This window comes from Salminus brasiliensis, chromosome 22 (genome assembly GCF_030463535.1).
Source record: "Salminus brasiliensis chromosome 22, fSalBra1.hap2, whole genome shotgun sequence".
Taxonomy (NCBI): Eukaryota; Metazoa; Chordata; class Actinopteri; order Characiformes; family Bryconidae; genus Salminus; species Salminus brasiliensis.
The window spans coordinates 16571573-16589540 of record NC_132899.1 but is presented as its reverse complement, the minus strand read 5'-3'; the positions used below and the strand labels follow the sequence as shown (position 1 = coordinate 16589540).

Here is a 17968-nt window from a genome sequence, read left to right as displayed (position 1 = left end):
AGGTTAGTGAATTGAAAAATTTAAATGCTGAAAATTGTATTATTATGACTTATTATTATAATAATTACTACCTCCTGCTCTGTTGCACAACATTATGTTGCACACTTTACTTTGCTCTTGACAACTCATCCCTGCATTTTATATTCTGTTGTATTTTGTGTACATTTTGTGTATATTGATACTTTCATTCTTATGTTATTTTATACTTATTGCTTATTTTAGGTTATTTTATTTGACAAGTATACCTTATATACCTATTTCTACATTCTATCCTGTTGTTTCATGTGAGTGAAAGTGAAAGCATTTCACTGCTAGTAGTACTGTGTATAACCATGTGTATGACTAATAAAACTTTGAACTTGAAAAAGGATTGGGCAACCGTTCCATGAACCACAATAAACATGCAAAACAGCAAATAAATAAATAAATAAATAAATAATCTTATGCTTCGAAAATTGATTAAATGAAGGAATGACACAACAAGGAAAAACACTTATCATTGTCTCTTGTTTTTTCAAAATTCTGATAAACGCAAAGGCTTTCTAATGCCAGTGATAATAAACACAATAACAACAACAAATAAACAGTAGGCAAACATTCTGACTTGAGTTCTGAAGCATTGTGAATGTAGGTCTAAGTGGTAGTGCATTAGAAAGCAGGATCTAACCTCAGCAGAGGGGGTGGGCGACAGGGTCCGTGGAGACTGGAACAAAACCACACACAACATGGAGAAGAACTCTAAGTGTCACTGAATATCAATGCTTTAGGCAGAGAAGGAAACAGAGTGAGAAATGGTAGGATTAATAGAAGGGGACAAGCCTCTATGCGGGATCGGGTCACAGTTGTATAGAACTTGCTAATGTTTATACAACTCTGTATCTGAAAATGTGCTTGATAGCTTTGTTAGGCAGAGAAAGCAGCGATGAGGCAGCCTGCAACGAATTCCTGAAGGTTTGTAATGTCACAAAGAGAGACAATCTTGCATACACTCTCAGTCCACTGGCTAACACACACACACACACACAAATGTGCTCACAGAACAGATGTACTCTTTCAGGTTAAACACTCAAATGCACAGAAGGCATTTTTATTAGGGAGGAATGTGTTTTCAGGAAGAAGGAGAGATAAGAGAATACCGGTTAAGTTTTGCAAGATATGGTCAGTTGGTCAGAGGCTGCTATATCCACCACTGTTAACTTACTGTCTCTGCTGACATAGGTGCTGACATAGGTGCTGACATAGGGGAAAGATCTTGTGGCATGGTCTGAGAATGTAGACACAAAATGTAAGGTCACTATCAAAATAGCAATGTCATATTTCACTGCAGCAGCACCATCATCTATTTTGGAGAACTGCAGCACACTTAATGCAAGGTTTTACTTTTAAGAAATTGTGAATACAAAGAGTAAATCACACTGAAGCATTTGTAGGTTTGGAAAAAGCTTGGTGAAACTTTACTGAGGACAGCTTTCATACACTGTTGAAATTAAAGGTGCTTTTAAAGGTCCATTACACGATACAGTAGAAGAACCACATTCAGATACCTAAAGAACCACTTTTGTAAAAGAGTCACACTATATGTCCAAATGTTTGTGGACACCCCTTCTAATGAATATGTTCATCTACTTTAAGTTGGACATGCATGCACACATGCACACAGAGAAGTATGGTCAATAGAACAGAACTCTCCGGAGCAGATAAACATGAACCTTTTGGCACCATGTGTCCATACATTTAGGTGTGGAGCAGTAGAACTGTCTTCATTGAAATGTTGGTGCTCCATCCAATACTTTTTGGATGAGTTGGGGAGGTAGGGTGGCTCTTACTAATACTCTGGTCGCTGAATGCAACCAAATCCTCACAGCAATGCTTCAAAGTCTAATACTCCAACAAAAGCAGGAATAACTCTTTTTGAAGTCCCTTGATTTCAGACGAAACAATAAAAGAGCAGGTGTCCCAATACTTTTGTCCATATAGTGCATGTGAGTGTGAAGAACTTTATGGAATCAAAAGTGGTTCTTCATCACTCAAACAATCCTCTGTAGCACTTTTAGAAGGTACTCAGCCCATTTCAGCCTGGAACGTGTCAGGACTAATGTCTGCAAGCTGAAATGAAAGACTTATGTTGGAGTTACGTAGCCGTATAAACACTGCCCTTCAGCAAAGGCTTCTCAAAAGCTTTTCTCCACAGAGCTGGCTGGCGTTGCACTGAAAGATCGATTTGGAGCAATTTGAAGCAATTGTTGCTTGTGTGAGAAAGGACAAGAAAGAAGAACTGAATACTGACTACAGGATGAGTTCATTAAGGTCATGCATATCCTTCGGGCCTTATCTGTTTCTCAAAGACATGCTAAATTATGTGTTAGTACTGCTAGAATGCTATTGTAGGGTTACTGATTAGTTCCGAAAAAAGGTTTATCAGATAACGACTACTTGCTAAGAGCTAATTGAGTTATTTAATATCTATTGTCTAACAGGTCATGTTAGAAATTGTTCAGATGTTAGAAAAACTGCCTGATGTTTACTGCTTGTACACACTTACTGTGGCACGGCCTCTTGGTGAATGATCACCTTCGATGCTCTGAGACTGTAAGAAGGATGGACGGCCTATGGTTACTATTTTGCTTTTCCAAGAGCACAGTATCACCTGAACACATTGTGCCTTCAAAACCCGATCTATCATGCTGATGACCAACGAACGTAGGTGTAAACTAAATGTACCTAATAAGGCAGAAAGCCTGTGTGTAAATACATATACTGAGCGACTGACTCATCATGCTACAGAACAGACAGTGTGACCCTCTCTGTGCCCAGCAGGGGGAGCCGTGACACTGCTTTGTGATGTACGCAGACACGGCACAGGCAGATCTGGGTACAGCACAGTAGGTTTAATATGAGAGACAACACAAACAGCAGTCAATAATAATAGCAAAAAAACAAACATGTAATACATGTTCCTCTCATACAACCATACACATGTAACAGTGACTGGTACACATAGGACAATGTACACATAATACATGTACAATACATGATATTATACAGTACATTAGAACTGACGGAAACATAGACACACAAGACACACAAAACACAGGCATACACACATGCACGTACACACACACATAAGCAGAGAAGCATACACAGGCCATGTCCAGGCCTGCTCAAAGCCTGACCATACCAAAGTGTTCTCTTGGAGAAACAATGTATTTTAAATTCTGGCAGCTGTGATGGTGCAATGACAGAGCAGTAGCTAGGAATAGGGAGGCAGGGGGAGGGCTATTGACTGGGCAAGGCTGAGTGGATGTGTGGGTCTGTAGGATGGGGATGGGGCAGGCAGTGGCTGGGCCAGGATGAGTGGGCTTTATGGGGCCCTGTGAGGCCGAGGCCCACTTACACGCAGGTCCGGTAAAGGGGAACGCACCCGCCTGGACAGCAAAAGCTGTTGACAGAGGGGACTATTACTGTACTATATCATCTACTAGCACACTACAACATGGTGAAGATTAGAGTGGAGTGCAGCTTTGTTTAATAATATAATATAATATAATATTATAACAGCTCAAATCTCCAATCTCCGCAACATTGGCCTGTATTGTACCCTCTTGTGCCAAATTGCCATTGTTTTATTAATCTACCCAATAATCTACCCACACTATGTACATACTCTACCATTCAAATGTTAGGAAGTTTTGGTCAAACATTTGGCATCAATGTTTGTAATGATATATAACTAATTCAGTTGTAAATAAATCATTCTAATGGCTTAGGCAGCTCCATAGACCACACACTGATATTCTCAATATGGTCAAAATAATGAATATGAAGTTGCAGACATAAGAACTTAGAAGGTTTCTTATAAAATGTAATTAAATTATCATTCAATTAATATTATTAATATAAATTAATATTTGCACTAGAAGAAGGGAACTGGTCACCTGAGATGTGGAAGGAGGCTTTGTGGCCCAATAAGTTTGTTATTCTGTAAAGGCTGGTTCATACCTAGTGCAGACGTAGCATGGCTCAGGTGTCGTAGCGCCGGCCTGTCCATAATTGCTCCATTATACCTCTTGTACCATCAACCCGGGGGACTGCATACTTTTGCGGATGCATGGAAGCTGCTTGTTCCCGCACAGCACAAACGAGGAACAAAGGAAACAGGCCGCACTGTTTCTGTGTAAAGGTATTTTGGGACTGGATCTGTAACTGGGTGGAGGTGAAGTTGAATTTATTGATGACCCATTTATTTCTTCATGTTATTAAAAAACAACCCATGTAAACGTAGTCAAACGCTATGGAGCTGGTTGTTGATCAATAAAGAGGAGGGGCTTTTGGTGAAGTTGGCTGACAGACAGAGAAGGCAGTGGCATTTACATCCTAAAAGGCAGCAATGTGAATTTAGCCAATGAGCGATCAAGGCATGTTTGCCTCACCCGGCGGACTGGTCGCACTGTTTCAATTCAGGCCCTCACACCCAGCCATTTCATCTGCAATTATGTTGCATTGGTCGTGTGCCTTATGCCACATCCGCATCCACAGTACATATAAACCAGCCTTAAGAAGTAGTAATGCAGACTGATTTTTGGAGGTGTGAAAAAAATCGTCCTGCACATTTCTGCAGAAAATCTGAGCATGTCTCCTTAAACAATGCTGATAAATGTGCTGTTTTTGTGCTGTAATTGTACATTACATTACTGTCGTTATATGGATGTGTTACTATTCCAGTTGTTTTGTACAAATATATGACTTTTACAGCTTATTACTGTTACTAAACAGCTGAATACAGATCTATCACACTAATCCTGTGGTCAGGGTGACTGAAGTTACAGTATACAGTTGCATTTTTACTGTTATTTACGGTTACATAGTGCAATCAAATACTGTGAATGTAATGCAGCCAGTAATTTACTGTAATTGTACAGTTTCCCTTCTGTATTTTTTAATTATTCTTGTTGGACTGATCTCGACATTACGTTTTGTTTCCCAAACATTTCGTAAAACATGATCTGTCCTCTCCAGGCTCTTATGTTGCCTTCCTCGGTGTTGTCAAAGTACACAGCTATCAAAGTGGATTTTCACCAGTAGATTCTAGGCTAAATCTAGAGCAGCACAGTTGCGAGCATGCATTGGCCAGGATAGGTGAGAGTAGCTTTGTGTTACCTCTCCGGGGCTGTGTCTGCCCTGTCTGTCCAAGGTAGAGGAGGTGGAGTGGAGAGACTCGTAGGAAATCATGTCTGGACGCTCTATGTCATAAATGGCCTTGACCCTGGGGATGGCTGCTAGGTCCCTGTAATCAATGATTTCATTGTCTACTTTTGCCTGGAGGGAGGAGAAATGGAAGACAGAAAAGGAAAGGGGGGGGGGGGGGTGAGGGAGAGGGAATCACAAAGATGGAGAGACACAGGGAAAGAGAATGGAGAGGGTGGAGGAAGGTCAAGCAAGGGGTCAAACAGATCCACATCACATCCAAACAGAGTTACAGCACTTCACGTGGGTCACCAAAGAGGATAAAGACACTGAATATGGGGCTAATGTGCGGACAAATGTGCTTGCATCATTCTTAAAAATACAGCTTCATACGAGGCTACCGTCCATAACCTTTCAGCTCTGAGGCCTTCTAATAAACATGGGCTTCCTAGTGGTTTCTGTGTGTGTATGGATGCATATTTAGTTATGATGGTGTCTGTAAAAGAAAGATGGACATCCACAACTCAAGGCAAATATAACTGGATACTGTTTGTAGGGGAATAAGACAAAATGGAACAAAGGATTCTGCAGCCTCAGCCTCAAAATCCATTTGGGACTGAGCAGTGATCAGCTCCGATGGACTCAGGGAGTGACAGGGGGCGCCGGCGAGTGGGACTCACATAGATGGTGTGACCTGGAGAGCCAGGGATGCTGGAACCAGGCCGAGAACAGATACTCTCTGACGAAGACCTTGTGGGCTGCAGGGGAACAAGACACTGTGTTAGCGACCAGCCAAATACACTCCCATACATACACTCACATGTTCAATTAAAGAAATACTCCAGGCTCTTTCAACTGGATGGCCTGTAATGGATCTGCAATGTACAGTTGATTATCAGTGAAAACATTTAAGATGTGTTTTCCTGTACTTACACATATCCAAATGCTTGTGAACAACCCTTCCAATGAATGAATTCATGCTACTTTAAGTTGCACCTATTGCTGAGATAGACATGCCAATGCAGACACACTCACAGCTTGTCTAGTCCCTGTTAAACAGTATTGCCTCCCTGTAGCATATGAACATGTACCTATAGACACCATGTCTAATGCCAGGTATGGGCTACAGGGGTAAACACTGAACTGTGGAGCAGTGGAACTGTGTTCTCTGGAATGATGGTGCTCCATCCAATACTTTTGGGATGAGTTACGGATTTGGGGATGAGGTGACCACTGTCTTGAGTTTGTCAAAAAATGAAATAAGGGCTGTTTTGCAAGAGATGGGACTTGTATTCCAGGGGGGAGTGTTTGTGGTAATAATTGACCAATGTTGCATGGGTGGAGTTTTCGTTGTTGCCTGCCTGATCATGCATGGATACCAGAAAGCCTATGGGAAAGTTAAAGTTTTATTTTCTGTGCTGCTCCAGTTTTCGAAGGCTGAATTAAAGTTAATGTGAATTGTAAATCACAAAGCATTTTCTTTCATAATGTGACATAGTTCTGAGGGAAACAGCATATTCAGGCAGGAAATAATTAGGATCGGGACATGATTTTATCCATCAGGATTCGATTGAGCCCGAGCAGTGAGCCTTCCGAGGCAAACGTGACCTCAGACGGAGGTGATAATCGCTGTATTCGCTCGATGACAGGGTGGTGGGAGGAGATGCTATGACATGATTGGTCAATATAATTTTTCCTGGCTGCTTATGCACGTTGATGTAACCAACTCTCAGAAGGCGTTCAGAGACGGGCAAGTCACTACACTTCCACAAAGATTACAGGGATTTTTAAATTATATGACACAATAGATATTGCTTGATAAGACAAAGGACATGCACATAAACGATTCACTTCGATTTCAGACATGAACAGATCTGCCAGACATGGAATGTTATGGTTTCTGAATAGTTGTAGTTTTTAATTACTGTCTCATACAGTCACATATTTCAAACGTCTGCTGCCCAACCGCTCATCAGCTGCCCAACCGTTTCTATTATAAGTGAGCTTTCAGTTTTTTGTTGATAACATGTACTGTATGCTGAGATTGTGTGAATGCATTGTGGATAACAGAGATTAGGCTGAAAAACTCTGGAGTATTCCTTTAATCTTGAAAGACAGGATTGAGTTAACACCCAAGCCAAGATAACAATAGCAGTGCCAACAGCCTTTCAATGTCTAATTTTCAGTGCAATTACATATCACAACATTCTCCAGCCGCCTCTAGCCATCCATACGCCACAGCTCATGCAGCATGGCCCTTCAGATATGGCTCTCAGTACTCAGAACGTCACAGTTTCTGAATGGCTACTTGATGACTTACAGCACTCTGGGAGTAATTTAGTGTGGACTAGTATTATAAATTATATGTGGTCAGCATCTGCGGCGGCGTGTGCAGAGTGAGCTCATATCTGAGTCCAGTTAATGCGATGAGTCAGAGTTCTTTCACTTACAGCAGGGCAGAGGGGGGCCGCAGCCACATGCCTGTGGTGGCTAAAAGCGTAATCTCTGTGTCTCAATTCGGCCATTATGCACTTTATTCTTACGCTTCACACTGAGTACCTCACTATCTATTACCTTCATTTTCTATGATAATATTATATCAACACTAATGTCAACACGAATGCCATGCCTGAATAGCCTCCATGCAAACTAATGTCAGCTTTAAAATTACAATTATTAATTGCCTTATTTTGTTCATGCTCCTCCCATTTCACCATATATGGCAGCCTGTGGCCACAGAGTGTAAACAACATGCAACGTCCACACTTTATTTTACAGCGGTTCTAACACATCAGCGTCATCCTGCTTCTACTAAAACTGGCTACTACTACTCGATTTGAGACATGGCAAATGATTGGTGCACAGGCTTCTATGTGGGCAAAAGAAGGCGCCCTCTGCTGTGCGGGAGCTGCAAGAGACATGCCACACTCTGCTGCCAGTAGCAGAATACAGTACCTGCCTTTCTGATTGGTGCAGTGAGGTTACAGAGGGAGGGAGGAGCTGTGGATGGAGGAAGAGGGGTCACATGAGATCACACATCAAACGCTCGGACACACACTGCTGTGTGATCCACCTCAGCTCTACACACCATGTGCAGGTAGAGCTACCTCAGTCCTCCATTTTCTCATTCCTGTGCATGCATGTAGTCTTATAACTGGAGGCCTTTGAATGATAGATGTAATGGTTATCTATTGCATGACACAAGTCCTGTGGTTATGAAGACCACACATAATTTAGTGTCTAACTACTAGCTTAGCATAGCAGACAGCAAGCTAACACTCTACATGTGGTGCAAAGCAGTGGGGATCAACCTTTCAGAGGTTCTCAACATCATTACTCAAGTATTGATTTATAACGGCTTGCATTTATGCAGCATTAACAAACATTTGTGTAATATTCAAGCATACAAAAGCAATGTGATCTGGAATATATTCTAAAAAAATATAGTGATCACAATTCCAAGGTCTCCCAAGACAAGACTCTGTTGCGTAGAGGAAGCACTGGGTGTGCTTGAGCCAGTGTTTTGCCCCTTCTCTTTTTTTTGCAAATACACGAGTGAACTTCAATGTGCTAACAGAACACACTGCAGCTAATTTGTCTTGCTTCCAGGTGAAGCATGACAGTGGGGTTAGCTCAAAGCAGTGCAGGGCGAGGGACAACATGGGACTGCAAACCTGCGGCCTGCCTGCGGACCGCCGAGAGCCAGCGCTGCCCTGACTCTTACACTGAGACGGACAGTCAGGCAGAGGAAAAAAGATATCAAAGGGACTGGGCTTTCTCCTCAGACGCTGTGACGCTGCCTACAGAGGAGAAGCAGAACAGAATGGACACACTGACACATCCACATGCATTCCCTTCACCCTCTACCACCCCCAGGGTAAGCAACTGGCTCTGAGAGCCTGTCCCATCAACTCAAGTGTAAACCTTAGGAGAGATGCCAGAAAGATGTTTGGAAAAGTTTGGAAGGAAGGATGTGAGTGAAAGTAAAAGAGGGGCTTAGAGCTCAGGAGAGAGTGCATGAGGTGTGTTTGGGAGAGGGAGCTGACTCTTACCCTGTACTTCTCATCTACTCTGGTGTTGCCCTTACAGTCTGGATGCCACACTGTAGAGCCTGGAGAAATAAAGAGAGAATGCATTTGAACTAAATAAGAGTAGTAACATAGATACAATTGCAAATCTTTATTTTCCATAATATAAGGTCCATTACCATTTGTTGTGAGAACCTACAAAACTCCAAAAGGTTGGAATGCAGAGGGAGGGGGAACAATCCTATCTACATACAACTCTCCATGAAATTTATGAAACTATGTACGCCTAAGCATAGATGAAGAGCATAGATGAAGAAACCAAAAATATCATCAAGGACCCTTTAAGAGTTTAAAGAACAGGTGGTTCTTATTAGTCGAGTTTCAGCTGCTTCACCCACCTTGCAGGTACATCTCCTCTCCCTCCGTGAACATCTGGTTGCACCGGCTGCATCGTGCACAGCTGGGGTGGTAGTGCTTATCTCCTGCCTGTAGACAAAGGTCAGGGGAGTTAACCAAACAGGGGAACAAACAAGGATTTGTACGTTTACTGCAGACACACACACTCACACAAGTACAAATACAATTAAATTAGAATCTATAAATATCTACTGTACAAAACAAGGACCTGTAGGAGAAAGGACAGGTGTGCTGTCTTTATTTGCCACTTATCAGCATCACTTTCTCTCTCTCTCTCTCTCTCTCTCTCTCTCCTTTACTTTTGTGTATGTATGTATGTGTGTGTGTGTGTGTGTGTGTGTGTGTGTGTGTGTGTGTGTGAGCACTTGTCCTCAGTGAATGGGCCTCTGTCTAAGGTTGCATAGTCACTGATTACACAGCATACTCTGCAGGATCACTTTTTACCCTGGCACACAAAACTTCATGACCTCTCAGGGAAAGGCTTCCTACTAGATTTTGGAGCATTGCCATGAGGATCTGATTGCATTCAGCGACAAGAGCGTTAGTGAAGTCGGGATGTTGGATGATGACCACTTTACCTCATCCACAACTCCCCCAACTCATCCCAAATTGGATTCCAGACAGCACAGTTCCAATGCTCCACAGCTCAATGCTGGGGGGTTTTATACCCCTTCAGCCCACACCTGGCATTAGGCATGGCACCAATAATTCATGTATATCTGCTCCAGAGAGTCCTATTCTATTGGACGTACTTCTCAACAGAGACTAGACATGCTGGGTGTATGCATTAGCACATCTGTGTCAGCAATGGGTGCAACTTAAAGTAGCTGAATGCATTCATTAGAAGGGGTGTCCACAAACATTTTGACATATAGTCTATGTACAGGTACACACAGTATGTTCCATAACATAATCAGAAATTGACTTTGTCAACATGTCATGATAAATGGATCAACAAAAATACTCCAAAAATACTTCCTCATGAATTTAATACAAAACCTTTCATTAAAGCTTAGTTTTATATATGGTCTATATATTGTTTTGAGTACTGTATATTCTGAGTATGTTACAAGTATGAAACTGTATGTTTCCATATTACTTTATTAATAATTAAAAAGGTAAAATTCATTTTTTACATCAGTTTACATTAAAAGTTATTGTCTACTTTAGATATTATTTTTTATATAAACGGAGATAGGTAATATATACATGTAATAACAATGTTTTAAGTATGATGTCTAACCATACATTTGTTATCTAACCCTGACACTACTCTTTGTAGATAAAAATATGTTTTTTTTCCCTTTCCAGTTTCTTTTCAGTTCTGAAACTTGCAGTTGTTGTGCTTAAATCTTCTCTCTTGGAACTGTTGTCTGCTTGTGAGCTTTTAAATAGTAGTACGTTTAGCTAGATTCTGTTAGTTGTGTAGTCTGCTTGATAGTGTACTTAGTTTCTCAATCTAGTTCTGCTTGGTCCTAAATAGAGTCTTGGTTTGGGGTTGGATATTTGATAGAACTGTTGATGGGGCAGAACCAGCTACTGACTGGTTAAATTTACTAGACATCCCTGACAGGAATTATTTGGGCTTGGACCTTCTCTCTTGGAATTGTGCTCTGCTCTGGAGGTAGGCTTTTGAATTGTAGTCCTTTTAGCTAGTTTCTGCTTGTTGTGTGGTCTGCTTGATAATCAACGTATTCTGAGTAATTTACTAAGAACGTTTTTTTAATACACACAGGATAGGAGCGTCTGAAAAAAAAAAAAAAACACTGTTCAGGACAGTGAGTCAGGACCTAGAAATTGAATGAACACACACACATGCACATGCTCACATACAGAGACAGAAACACAGACACTCCCATGTAGAACCATACATTTCAACAAATTTTCACTCTGTCTGCTTGGCATCCCAACATGAGAACAAGCCTTTGTCTTCCAGTACATGGATAAAGCTAGAGCAATGAGGCATCCAGTTCTGTTTATGTCTTTTTACGAAGCACAAACTAAGTCAGGAATCGCTACAACAAACTCATGCACAACACATGCGCATACAAACAGATACATACACACACAGACACCATATACACTAATGCTACAGGATATCTATGGCATTCCTTTCTATTGCAATTACACTGCTACACATTGTGGTTTACAATACTGTGGTGGGAACTGTGTATGGAAATTTAAAACTGTATCTCAGATTCCATCTTTCGTGGAAACCACGGTCGACAATCAAAACGAGCCATGTGGATGCAGCCTATTGGAGTAACGTGGGTGGTCATTTTCAGTGGTGGGAGAGGCTTTTGTTGGGCATGCACCTATGCAAAGACAATCGTGTGAAAGTCTTGATTCAAAGAAATAAAAGGATTTAGTGACTGGTTAGAGGGTTCAATTAGATATTGCAGTGGCCAACATCAGGATAACAACAGACAATAAACTATTCCACAGATTTACACTGTAAAAAATAAAAATAAAAAATAAAATAAAAGGCCTACAAATGGTTCTTTGAGGAACGCCACAGAAGAACTAGTAACCACTACATTGGTAAAGTAACTTTTACATAAAGGTTCTTATGGAACCAAAAGTGGTTCTCCTATGGCATTCCTCAAAGCACCATTTGCAGTCCTATTATTATTAAGAGTGTAACATAATACTGGAAGTTTCCCTGACATCTGAGCTGCTGATAAGAATCTACACAGCGAGGAATTCTGCAGCTCTGCTTTGGTCGCTGCTGGTTGTAAAGAGCTCTGAAGGATGTGAAAAAAAGAACAGCAGCAAATCTGGAAGTGGTTTAGTCTGCTCCGATGAGAGCAAGTGGAATTCTGGGGCAGAAAAAGTGACATCTTTACTAACACTGCACAATCCAACAGGTCAAGGTAATTTGTATTACCTAAAGTAAGTGTGTGTGTGTGTTTTGAATCAAGTGCCCATTGGGCAGTGCTGATAGTACACAGCTGTAAGTCATCTGCAGTGCTGTCTCGTCATCCTGCTGTTTTGAATTAGCTCTGGGAATGCTGATGAGATTCTGCAGCTTCAAGAGCTTTCCTTTTTACTCTCACTCAATCTTTCGTTCTCTCTCTCTCCTTTAACAACGGTCTTCCTCTTTACTCTGAATAGCAATCTCTCTCTCTCTCTCTCTCTCTCTCTCTCTCGCTCTCTGCTCCTCCAAAAAGCATTATTGTCTGTTCTCCATCAACAGTTTTCCCCAACATGCATTCCTTCTCCTTCTCCATCTCTCTGTCCTTGATATCCTGCCACATTTCTATAAGCACGACTCATTCTTGTTCTCCAGCCATTCTTTTTCGTCCTCCCTTATTCTGAAACAACGACACCCCTCCTTGCACACACACACTTTGTTTTCATTTGGAAATGGAGAGGTGGGTATAGAGCAGCTTTACTTTGCATTGCATTACTTCATCCTTCAAAGAATGCAGACAGAATGGAAATGAAAGGAAACACACACACACACACACACACACACACACACACACACACACACACACACCCACACCCACCCACCCTGTCCTTTCGGTGGATTGTGTTTTAATTGTGATTATGCTGGGGGAATCACCTCCAGCACATTGGCCGTTCTCCCATGATCGTCCTCCGTGGTGAACTATGAGGCAATGCCGCAGAAACGCATGATTTCACACAGATGTGACCCCATCCCTTTCCCGACCCGCCTTGCCATGGCAACGGGCCCATGTAACACTCTTCCTGTAAACAAACGCCACTGGCAACAGTGGACGTACTTTCTAGTCAGCCTCCGGCGAGACACCATCGAGCATTCCGTATTGCATCATACAAATGCAAGTGTATCTGGGGAGAGCGCTGAGGAAAACAGAAAGGCCTGCTTGGCTAGTTCAGAGACACTGGCTAGAAGAGAGAGAGAGAGAGAGAGAGAGAGAGAGAAAGGGGGGAAAGCGTTAGTTCCAGATGGAAGGGTGTGGACAGTAGAGAGAGCCAGGGAGAGGGACTGAAAGGGGCAAGAACTAAAAGGCAAGGGGAAATGATGAGTACAAGAGGGAGAAGAAAAGAACAACAGAAAGAAAAACAAGGGCCTTAGAAACAGGACAAACACCCTAAAAGAGGTGTGAATGGCAACAGCCAAGCTGTATCTTTAAGAAGTTGTATAACATGGTGTGTGTGTGTGTGTGTTTCAAATTAAAATTAGAAAAAATCATTAAAGTATCAGAGAGAACACCTATGTACCTACTCATGCTAATTAGCAATTATCTGATTAGCCAATCGTGGCAGCAGTGCTGTGCATAAACTCATGCAGATACGGCCCAGCAGCTGCAGGTAATGTTAACATCAATCATCAGAATGGGGCAAAATATAATCAAAATAATTGTCAATCATGGCATGTTTTCTGGTGCGGGTTGGTTTGAGGTCATCAGGGAATAGACAGACTGGTTTGAGCTGATAGAAAGGCTACAGTAACTCAGATAACCATTCTGAACTATTTTGGTGAGCAGAGAAGCGCCTCAACATGAACAACATGCCCATCCGCTTCAAGGTTGACTACAACAGGACACGGCCGCAGGTGGTAGGGCCAGAATTTGGCACAAACAGCGTGAATCCATAGACCCAACCTGCCTTGTGTCAACAGTCCAGGCTGGTGAAAGTGCTGTAATGGTGGTGTGGGGAATGTTTTCTTGGCACACTTTGCGTCTAAAAATACTGCTTGAATGCCACAATGATATTTACACGGATCAGCCATAACATTAGTATCACTGAAGGGTGGAGTGAACAACATTGAGTATCTTCATCTACAGAAGCATCTGTCAAGGAGTGGGGTATATTAGGCAGCAAGTGAACAGTCCGGTCTTGTAGGTGAGGTGTTAAAAGCAGGAAAAATGGATGAGTGAAAGAATCTAAGACATTTTCAAGAAGCCTAATTGTGATGTCTAGACAACTGGGTTAGAGCACCTCCAAATCATCAGTGGTCAGTGCCTATTAAAAGTGGTCCAAGAAAGAACAACCGGTGAACTTGAGACAGAGTCATGGGCACCTAATGCTCACTGATGTGATCCATGGAGGTCCCACCTCATAACTTACTGGACTTCTGCTGCTAACGTTTTGGTATTCCACAGGACACTTTCAGAGGCTTTGAATGGTCAGATCTGTTGTGGCAGCACAAGGGAGACCTCCTTCATATTAGGCAGGTGGCACTAAGGTTACTAATGTCTAATGTACTAATTTCTGATTGGCGTATATATCATTGTTACATGTCATTGTCTTGGGCATGCCCTTAACTGGCAATTTCAAAGGACAAGAAAAAATAAAACAATAAAAACACAAACCTGTTAAAATGCCCTCTTGTTGTATTTGGGTTCAGCTCAGAGCCTCAGGCCAGATTAAAGTTCTAACCTTTGTGCTTACTCATAGGTGCTTAGCTCAAACAAACACCTCCACACTCTATACTTCCACAAGAACATGGTGCACTAGTGGAGCTGACACTAGCCTCTTAGCTTCTGAGGAATTGGGTTCTATTATTGTTAAGTGAAAAAGCCAACACTGAGAGCATACTCTGCAATCCCTGCTGAAGATAAATGCACACAGCAGACTGAGAGGACACTCTGAACAGTCTCCCACAGACTCCTGCAACCCTCCATCAACCACTAGTTCTTGTATGAGAGTGTGATAACAGAGGATCAACATTAACTTGGTTTAACCATGAAAGGGGTTCTCTCACAAGGGGTTCTTTCACTTCAACAAGCCATGCGTGACCCACTGAAGAACACACATGTTGTGTCTCCAGTAATGTTACCTCATGGTAACCATAGAAGATCTGATTTGAATGCCAAGTCATATCAAACCACTTGTCCTACTTCTCAGCATTCTCTGTTAAGGCATGAAGGCTATGCAGGGCCATCTGCGTCTGTCTTACAAGGAAGGATATGAAGGATATCTACTGGGATGTATATAGAAGCATCTCCTACTTTAAATCTCCAGTGGTCACACATTGATAAAATTCCACTGGCTTTCTCACCACCATATGTGGATGCGTGAAGCCATGTGAACAACGCTGTCACCATAACTGCTTCTAAATGTCTTACAATCTATTTTAGCCTGTTTTAGATGGTATTTTCTTTCATTTTTAATCTTATTGTTTTCATTTGCTTACTTTGTCCTTTTACACATATTATGTATGCGTAACATTTTACATGCAATATGTGCTATATACAGTCACGTGAATAAAGACCCCAAATTTGGGGGAAAATTGTCTTTTTTACCATATTTAAACACATGGACATATAATCCTAATGTTATCAATATTGACTGATATATGTTATATAACTACACACACAACTGGAGGAATGTCCTTTAAAATAATTTGTAAAATGTAACTAATAGAAATGCAATATTCTTTTATTAAAGGTAGGCCACCCCCACATTTATTACTACTAAAATTAGAATGAGGTGCAGCACATCAGTTGCAGATGATTAGAACATTGTTAAAGAGGATTTTGGATCCCAAAATATCATCACGGGACTTCCAGGTAACTCCTGCCACAGTGCAGCATCAGAAAGAGACTGCACAAGTTGGATTTTCATGGGTGTCTCAATTTTTAGCCTTGCTTTCGCTGGGAGGATTTGTGTAAGATGGAAAACACGAAAACACAAGTGTCTTTGCAAACCGCAGGACAGTTTGCATGTCTGGCTGCATAAAATTGAAGTCATAAATTAATACTTATTTTTCACTATTAATATGCAGGCCCAGAGACAAACTGTGCAGCGGCTACAAGGATTCTGAGAAAACACACTGACCACAGAGGCCCCATCCAGCCACATCAAGCAGAAAGCAACACACTCAGAGGAGCTGGCCCAAATTTATAATTCCCCAGCATCTTTACACTCACACACCCCATTCACTCTGTCTGATAAGATTTCCAAAACACTCAGACATCAGACAATACACCAGCAGATCTGGTAACAAGCATACAGGTCATTTGCCCTCTGATGTAGACTGTTGGAATAAAGAGTGGTCCAGTGCTCTTACCTTAGGCAGGCTGCTTGTGTGGACCCCCAGCTTTGCGATTTAATAGATAGACTACTGTCACACTACTAACTTTTAGCTTCACTCAATGCCTTGCAAACTCCCTCTACTATCCACTAAGTCCGTCAATCTGTCTCTCAGACTTTTCCCTGAGAACACTCTTACTCTCCATCCATCCCCCCTCCCTCCCCTTCCTGCTCCCTCATGTCGTCTGGCCTATCAGAAGGCCCCAGCCTCAGAGGCTGCTCTGTCTACAGTGGTAGGGTGGGACGTTGGCATGTGGCCAACAGCTCTGCTGCTTGTTCTGCTCCGCTCTGTTCTCTGAGGGCCAGCACTGAGGTCGTGAGAGCTCAGAGCGCTTCAAAAAGGGCAGTGCAGCTATGTCAAGCTGGGTGCTGAATGATGATCCCAGCATTAGTGCATGTGTTGTGCCTCTGTGTGTGTGTGTGTGTTTGAGGCCATTGAGACTTACAAGGTATCCAGCTGCAGATGTTTAGCACTAATGCAATTCCAGAAAAAAGCGATGTGAAGAAAACCACAGACACCACAGTACACCAAACAGCACAAGGTCCTAAGCTTTTACTCTTTAGAGTGTTTACTGGACGGAGGACCAGAGGACAGTGACAGGCAGGGCACTCACCTCCAGAACCTTTCCTGTTATAAACTGATGACAGGCCTCACACTGCACACCAAAGTGGATCTGGTAGTCTCTCTCACAGTATGGAGCTCCATCCCTGAGAAAGAGGAAATGAGTGGGCACATTTATTGTCTGAGACTACGGATGGGGAATGCTGTTTAAGGTTACTCTGAGCGCTGAGTAAAAATTTGACAGATGCCAACACCCGGCCAGCACTCTGCAAACGCATGGTCTACTTACTGGTTACAGCTTACAGATTTTATTAGTGATTTTTTTAAACAATTATTTGACCTCCAGTTTCCAGTATTTTGATCTCTCTCCCCATACAGAGAGATAAAAGCCTAGTCTCATATAACTGGAAATAACTGCCAAGGTGGCTGTTTGGCTTGTGTTGCATTATGAAATGCATCATGACAAATTGAACACAACTATGTGTGAAAGACAGTCTGTGTAGCTCAAACCGTCCTTCGTAAAGTATGTTTTTGGGCATTATAAGGCATTTGCATAATTATTTTATTTTCTTGCAACCACTTGATACCTTTAATGAACCACTTAATTACCTATATTTATATAACCTACATTCTACATGTTTGAAGGGTTATCAAATCACCTTATGAGGTTCCTCCACAGTTTCAATATATATATATCTTTATTTGTTTATTTTATTTAACTATTTGCTAGTAGTTATACTAGTTACACCAT

General features: G+C 41.9%; 1 protein-coding gene across 7 annotated transcripts in view; it reads right to left on the bottom strand.

Moving 5' to 3' along the window:
• Positions 1-17968, bottom strand: part of ablim1b (actin binding LIM protein 1b) — a 62340-nt gene that overhangs the window by 9605 nt on the left and 34767 nt on the right. For 4 of the 7 annotated variants that reach the window (XR_011978240.1, XR_011978241.1, XR_011978239.1 and 1 more), the window contains exons 6-14: positions 17270-17363; positions 9611-9698; positions 9237-9295; positions 8140-8184; positions 5865-5942; positions 5158-5316; positions 2543-2587; positions 1202-1264; positions 668-703 (exon numbers count right to left, since the gene is read on the bottom strand). Coding sequence is in view for 1 of the 7 variants with exons in the window: in XM_072667825.1 (XP_072523926.1) it covers positions 668-703; positions 1202-1264; positions 2543-2587; positions 5158-5316; positions 5865-5942; positions 9237-9295; positions 9611-9698; positions 17270-17363 (622 nt within the window). In the remaining 6 variants the exon portion in view is untranslated. The remainder of the gene's footprint in view (positions 1-667; positions 704-1201; positions 1265-2542; positions 2588-5157; positions 5317-5864; positions 5943-8139; positions 8185-9236; positions 9296-9610; positions 9699-17269; positions 17364-17968) is intronic. The other 3 variants (XR_011978243.1, XM_072667825.1, XR_011978244.1) reach the window with 2 other exon arrangements.